This window comes from Aplysia californica, unplaced genomic scaffold (assembly GCF_000002075.1).
Source record: "Aplysia californica isolate F4 #8 unplaced genomic scaffold, AplCal3.0 scaffold00649, whole genome shotgun sequence".
Taxonomy (NCBI): Eukaryota; Metazoa; Mollusca; class Gastropoda; order Aplysiida; family Aplysiidae; genus Aplysia; species Aplysia californica.
Window position 1 is genome coordinate 326963 of NW_004797919.1, and position 7500 is coordinate 334462.

At 39.0% G+C, this 7500-nt stretch overlaps 1 protein-coding gene across 1 annotated transcript in view; it reads right to left on the bottom strand.

Annotated features, from left to right (window-relative positions):
- Positions 1 to 7500, bottom strand: part of LOC101857365 (kinesin-like protein KIF19) — a gene marked incomplete in the record, with an annotated part of 28818 nt that overhangs the window by 15342 nt on the left and 5976 nt on the right. Inside the window, 5 exon segments of the mRNA XM_013087866.2 lie at positions 216 to 495; positions 1602 to 1727; positions 2741 to 2874; positions 5696 to 5783; positions 6469 to 6579. Coding sequence (XP_012943320.1) covers positions 216 to 495; positions 1602 to 1727; positions 2741 to 2874; positions 5696 to 5783; positions 6469 to 6579 — 739 coding nt within the window.

Consider the following 7500-nt stretch of genomic DNA (forward strand, 5'->3'; position numbering starts at 1 on the left):
ACAAAAAGAACAAATGAACAATGTTTTAAACTCGCAAAAAAAAAAAAACCCAACCAAATGAACAAAGTAACAAACTCACAAAAACAAACAAAAAACCCAACCAAATGAACAAAGTAACAAACTCACAAAAACAAACAAAAAACCCAACCAAATGAACAAAGTAACAAACTCACAAAAACAAACAAAAAACCCAACCACGTAGCAACAAAACTCACTGAGAGCATTGATGCAGTTCCCCAGCGCCAGAAGCGACCGGTTGATGTGAGCCCCCTCCACCATCCGTTTCCCCCGGTTGTGCGTGTTTGCAGCGCGCTCCGAGCCCGCTAAATCCACCAAGAACAATCGTCCGGTGCGCACCTCCTGCATCACGTTGCGCACGCGGTTCCTCTGCTTGACCGTCACCTGCAGAATGGCGTGCGACCTTGAGGAGGTGGCGTTGGCGGCCGTAGGCTCTTGCGTCCGCTCCAGGTTCCCTTTGACCAACATCTCCATCACCTGATCGGGGCGGGGAAATAAAAACATTTTGTGTCTCGACACGGTGGAATCAGGTGTTCATCAATTTTTGGGCATATGAAGCTATTCATCATCATCATTGCCTTTCTCACCCTGCACCAGGGTATAGGCCACGGACAAACCCTTTCCACCTTTCCCTATACTGGGCTAGTCTCTTGATTTTATTTCATGTCTTCCCACATTTCTGTACATCAATTTCTGTAAATTAAGTGATTAGTATTCACCTTAAATTGTGTAAATTTGTCTTGATTATGATGAAAAAAATCGATCTTGAAAAGAAGTCAAAATATTTACGATTCAAGTAGGAGGAGGTCACATGATGTCAGAGCATGTGCAACCAGTAAAGGAATGAAGTAAAACCACCAAAAAAAAATCAGAATAAAAGAACGAGCCAATTAGTAACAGAATAAAAACTCATAAAAATGTCAAGTTTGCTAGGTGGTACTATAATCTATCATTTGGTAAAAACCAAAAACAAAATTGTCCTGGTAGTCACAAAACATGTACGGCAAGTCTTCCCATTATTAGACGATAAGTAGTCTAGTTTTATTAAACAGTTTCTTCCGTCTATCTCAAAAGTAACAAAAATGAGATGCACCATTTTTGCTGGCGCAGTAACAAAGGGTTGGTTACCAGTATTCAAACAAATGCTCATAAAGAACGAGTCTTTCTTCAAAAACTCATTTCTCTGGAAATGCTCAATTCTTTGCACAGTGGTAATCACAAACATCATGTTATAACATTGTCTGTATTGTGTGCTGTGATCATGTCGTGTATATCATTATATTTAGTGATGTTGGTGAATCATTAGTACATACTATTTGCCATTGCACTTCACATTTCCTCACAGTCACCAATAACATATGATCAGTACAGGGAAGTCGGCTTCAATCAAACTCAGTAAAACAAAACAAAACAAAATCCCCCATTTTTTTTTCTTCTATTTGAGCAACCCTCTCTAAACCAAACCAAAAAAACCCCCAGAAAAACCAAAGAAAACCCAGCAGTCCCGCAGATTTCAGTTGAAACAGACTTCACTGTATCTTATCTACTAGATCTATCTTATATTATTTAAACATCCCACGAACCTCCTCAGTGGATCTGGCAGTGACCTCGGAGATACCCGCCACCTGGACGCTGCCCTTTGCGTCTTCCCTCAGCTCCAAAAACCCCGAGTCGGGATTCAGGAGGTCTCGGATCATTTCGTTGTAGATCTGCCGAGTGAATTGACAGGAAAATTCTGGTCATATCAGAGCAAGGTCAAAAAATCATTGAACAGCCAGTTTTGGCTTTCTCTAGTACTGAAACCAAAATTCTTAATTTAATATTTTCTTAGGACTAGCGGTAAATCCTGGACGTTTCTGCTAATGCTTTTCTCTTACTCTTGGTGTCTAAGCTAAACTCACTAATGGAAGATTGTTTTCAGAGTTGAATGGTCACTCTAGATCACAGAGAAAAGTGACTGTTATAGTCAATAGACCCCTATGGTCAAGTTAAAAACAATAATAAAAAGCAAATATAAACTAAAATTAATTAGAAAATAAGTGTAATAATTATAAACTTATCTTTAACACTTTGCCATCACAAGGCTCATATAGTAAAAACCCTTGCCATCAAAGGCAAAGGTATTTCGGGGAAAATCCAAAGAAACTGGGTGGTAACAATGATAGTACATAACAAGATGGGCCACTTCTCTCTTTGAGCCAATTAAAAAAGTGTCCTCAAAATTTGGTGGCGCCCTCTTCACAAAAGCGCACTCTTTGCGAACAGAGTTACCCTACTTGAGTTTTTTAAAATCAAAGTGAAACTAGCATGTTTTGGGATAAATTTCGGAAGAACGCTTTTTTTAAATGGTTACGCTGACAAAAAACCTCTTCCGGAGGAAAGGGTGATGGTTTTCTTCCTTTAATTTGACTTTAGAATGAAAGGTGAGAGGTCATTAAAATAAAAAAAACCTAAAACTACGCACTGAACGTACCCGAACTGCTGATGAACAGCAGTTGATCTGCGCACGCAAGGAGGTGCTATTCCTATTCTTCTTCTGGAAAAACGAAAGAGAGCTTCAAAACAGACTGCAGCGCCATCTGAAGCAAAGAGCATACTTCCTGCGGACACTTTTTCGGCTGAGTGGCCCATCTTGTTATTTACTATCTTTGGTGGTAAACATCACCGATAGGCGAGATGTGACGGCAAAGTGTTGAAAAACAGAAGAAAAAAAAAGGTATACCTCTAAATAGGACATGGTAACTTTGAAAGCTTTGTCTGTGTTCTGTCTCATCTCCAGGAACAAATCGTTCAGAGCTTGGACCATAATCCCGGGCTCCTCATCCGTTCCGAGCATTGTGTAAGTTTTACCAGCACCTGGGGATGGGGAAAGTATTTCAATTTTTAACAAAAGTTCTGAGATAGAACCAAAAAAAAGCCCCCAAAACACAAATGAGGTTGGTGTATCATGATCATCAATCAGAGCACGGAGCTCAAGAACTCGGCAACAGCCTTTCAGGGTCAGGGGAAAGGGGAGGGTTGGATGAAAAAAATTTTCAAAATTGTTTTTAGGAATTGAAAAGCACCTCAATAGTATGACTGTCCCTTAGTTTAGAGAAAAAGACATAAAGTGTATACGGAAAGAGAAGAAGTAGCTTTTAATGGAGGAAAAAATGTGTGTGTGGCAGGAAGTTTTCAGTGTGTGAGTTTGCGCAAGTATGTGTGTGTGTGTGTGTGTGTGTGTGTGTGTATGTGTGTGCATGTGTGTGTGTGTGTGTGTGTGTGTGTGTATGTGTGTGTGTGTGTGTGTGTATGTGTGTGGGTGTGCGTGGCGCGTACCCATGAACGTCTTTCCCTGTGTAGGCATTAACATGTACATGTGCTTGTGAGTGTGAGAGAGTAAAACAAATGGTAAATATTTATGTTAGGTGTCTGTTTATCGCAGACATTTGTTTATTTCTTTCTTATTTTTTTTTCCAGGGGTGGGGAGGGGGGGGTCTATCAGTTTGAAAAGAATCTACCAGAACAGAAGTGACATGTCATTTATCAGATTCTTCACCTCTAAAGATCCTTCCCTAGTTTCAAATAACTTATTATTTTTTTTAAATGAGTAACCAGCTCAATGCATCATTGCTCACTGACAGAAGAAAAAAAAGTTCATTAGCCATTAGGCACGGTCTAGCACACCCAGCTCAAGACAAGCCCAACCTTCAGACAATGCTAAATCTTCCCTGTCTATGAACAAAACCAGGCTCCTTCAACCATTCAAACCAAACAGCAGCCTTGCTGTGTGTTCGTGTTATCTTCAATCTTTCCCATTTGTGATGCCACATTAAAAATGTCTTTCTTCCAACAGAGCGTAGAGTAAATAGAGTGAAAGAAAAACATTTATGCTGATAGCTTTCTTTCACCATGACCTTGTTTTTATCTCTCTAGCAGAGCATCGAAAAAATTTGTTTGAGTGTTCAAAAACACGTTTCAAATGTCTAGCTCGTTCAAGAATGACCCGTCTTGCATTTGTCAAAAACACTATCACCATTTCAAATCTTTTCTACGTGTCCTTTCAAGCCTGAAAAGAACATGATCGCTGTAAACAAGCCCCTCCATCTTTGTCACAACATCACGACCTCAGTGCTTTCTTGTCGTATCTCCATTTCTTTTAACAGTGAAAATGTGATTTCTTCTTTAGCTCACTCTTTGTCATGAACTGTTTTCACTGTTATTAAAAGTGGAGATACGACAAGAAATCATTAAGGTCGCGACATATCAAAGGTCGGGGAATTAATGAACATTTGACGTGCTACTTATTTCCTCGGATCTCCAGCCCAGCAGACCCCCAAGAAGTCTGTTCCTCACAATAGTGCACATGAACCATTTATGAGCCAACAGCACCAGGAACCAGCAGGGCTCATCCATTATGCAAGGACAACATTCTCCACAGTCCCCGTTACAACTTGAAAAAGCTCCCCAGCAGCCAGAGGGGCAATGAACTCGTCTTTCTTCCCACACGGAAAGACAGAATAGCTAAGTAACCCTCTTTTGAGAATGGGAGTTTAATGTGTTTTAGCCACGATTCGATGAGTTTCTCGTCAGATTTGTCTGGTGTAATGCTATGCATGATGCAACATCCCTCCTTTGGGCAACAGCACCTGTTTTTTGCTTGGTTGTTTTTTTTTCTGGTACCAAAACAGCAACACCCAAAACAAAATCATGTGCAGTGTTATTCTCCTTTAGTTTTAGTAGAGGTTTTACGGCACTCGCAACTGCATAAGGTCATATGAGTGCCAGAAGATTAGAGCTGTTACAAGAGAGTAACAAACATAAAAAAGAAGAAGGGGAGACAAAGACGATAGATGTTTGATAGGAAAGAAGGAGCAAACCACACCAGAGCACCCGCCAACCACCCACTTGGTTTTTTTTGTGGGTTTTTTTTTGGGGGGGGGTTGGTACAACAACAGCAACGCTCTAAACAAAATCATGTGCTGTGTTATTTTTCTGTAGCTAACAAAACAAAAGCGAAAAAAGAACAAAGGAACACGAACATTGAAAAGAGATGATAACACACTGTAAACAAACACCAATAGTTTGGTTTTTTTCTAAATAAAAACCTAGTGCATAAATGAATAGAATGAAATGCAATCTGACACTTCAATCAATAAATCTATTTTGCTCAATCATCCCACATGTGAAAACGACACCTTCACACAAACAGATAGGACACAACGGGGGGATAAACACCTCTTTGTTCTGACACGAACATGTGAAACATAAAACAGCAAAAGCCAAAAAGGAGCATGGAGAAAGTTTCTCTGTATGAAATATTGGGACCCCAATGCTTTCTCATTTATTTATTTTTTTATAGTATAGGGTTTTACGGCCCTCGCAACTGCATAAGGTCATATGAGCGCGCGGGACACACCTATTATTTTTAGTTGGTAGGAAATTTTTAATTTTGCCCGGGTGGCGGCCGAAGCCTACTCTTATCGATTTTAGACCACCAGGGGATTTTAACGTGCGCAACTTGCACACGGGCCATCCGAGATTTTTCGCCCTTGTTCCAATGCTTTCTTATCGTATCTCCATTTTTAATAACAGTGAAAACAGTTCATAACAAAAGAGTGAGCTTAAGAAGATGTCCCATTTTCACTGTTAAAAAAATGGAAATACGACAACAAAGGACAGAGGTCGCAATGTGTACCTGTGGGTCCGTAGGCAAATACAGTTGCATTGTATCCACTGGTCACGTTGGGTATAAGGATTTTGGTTGTGTTCTGATAAACATCCCTCTGTGAGAGAAGAAAAAAGGACATTTTTTTATTTTAGAAAGAGTTTTACGGCACTTCCAACACAACAAGGTCATATAAAGGCTGTAAATAAGAAAAAATCACCAAAATGATGTAAAAAAAAATCTTTGAGAAATAAAGGAGTATTTTGAATTCAACAAAATTGTGGCAAAGCCTTTTTGTGTGTGTATGTGTGTGTATGTGTGTGTGTGTGTGTGAGTGTGTGTGTGTGTGTGTGTGTGTGTGTGTGTGTGTGTGTGTGGGGGGGAGGGGTTCATTCTAGAACCTCCTTCCTCCACTTTTCCCAAGAGATGAAAGTCCATTAAAAAACAAAATTTGAAAATACGCAATAGAAAAATAAAACAACAAAGTGAACTCCTTTAATTCAGAATATAAAAAACAACAGCTATGTACTGAGCTTACACATTAACTACATATTGTCAGTGACGCACAAAATAATAATTCACTCTTTTTGATCCAGCTTTACAGGTGAGTAAAAGCACATTGGAGTAACTCATTTTCTTGCGACGGCGTTGATGTATAGTATAAAAAACACAGCACGAAAAAAAAAAACACAACATTATTTTCAAGACTAACTCGTTTCTATTTCAGCTAAAAGAAAGATATGAATACAATTAATTATTCAGGAGAAAATCAGACCCCCACAGACAAAAAGTTCTTTCCTCACCTGTGTGCAAGCACCGTCAAACGTGCAGTCAAACACGTATTGTTTTTCCCTCGACCGATTCGCCCTGAGAATATCATCGGGGTCGTCGGAGGGATCTAATAACACCACCATCTGAAAGAAACAATCAACGGTTTCATTTCTTATCTTCAAAATGAAAACGGTTCATTTCTTATCTTCAAAATGAAATGTACTTCATAAAACTGGAGTTGCTTTCTACTGTCTCAAACATTCATGTGAATGAGTATTATGTACAAAATTGGTAAAGTGTAAAGAAAATAACAACGAACAATAAAAGGAAAAGATAATTCACCCAGTAGCAGAGGTTAAAAGAAAGTATTTATTCATCGAGTATACTGAGAGACTGTGGGAGACAATTTTCTAAACATTATGATGTTTTTAAAAGAAAAAAACACTTTAAAGATGAAATACATAAGTAAGTTTCAATACGTCGAAAGAAAGGCAAAAAATCAGGAGGCACCTCTTATTTTTTTGTTTGGTTCTTTTTTTTTTAAACAATAAGTCAGTATCTTTCTTCATTCTCCTCTGGAATCCCATTACTCCATATGGAAACTTTTTAAACATCTTGCTGTTATTCTTTTCAATGCCAATGAAACCTTGAACACCACTAGTTTTACTTACTAATGATAGCAACAGAGAAAGCAAATGATTAACTGACCCAGCTTACAGGTAAATACATTGTCTGTGGTTTCCACTCTAAAAAACGCCGCATAATATGGACTACCTCATTCCTTTTCCAAACAAAGGCCTACATCTATCACAAATTTTCACACTATCTAAAACCCTAACCCAAACTCTAACCCTTACCTTAGTCCTTGCCCTAACCCTAACCCTAATTAGCTCAACTTGTATCATGCAGGGCTGTACAGTAAACAACCCTGGTTCGAATCCATGCTGAGGCATTCTCAAAGCCGAATTATCTGAGGGTTTTCAAAGCTCTCCACCAGCATAGCTCTATGTTATCAAAGATCGGCATAAATTCAGAGGTCCTGCCTTGTAAAATTAAATGACCTA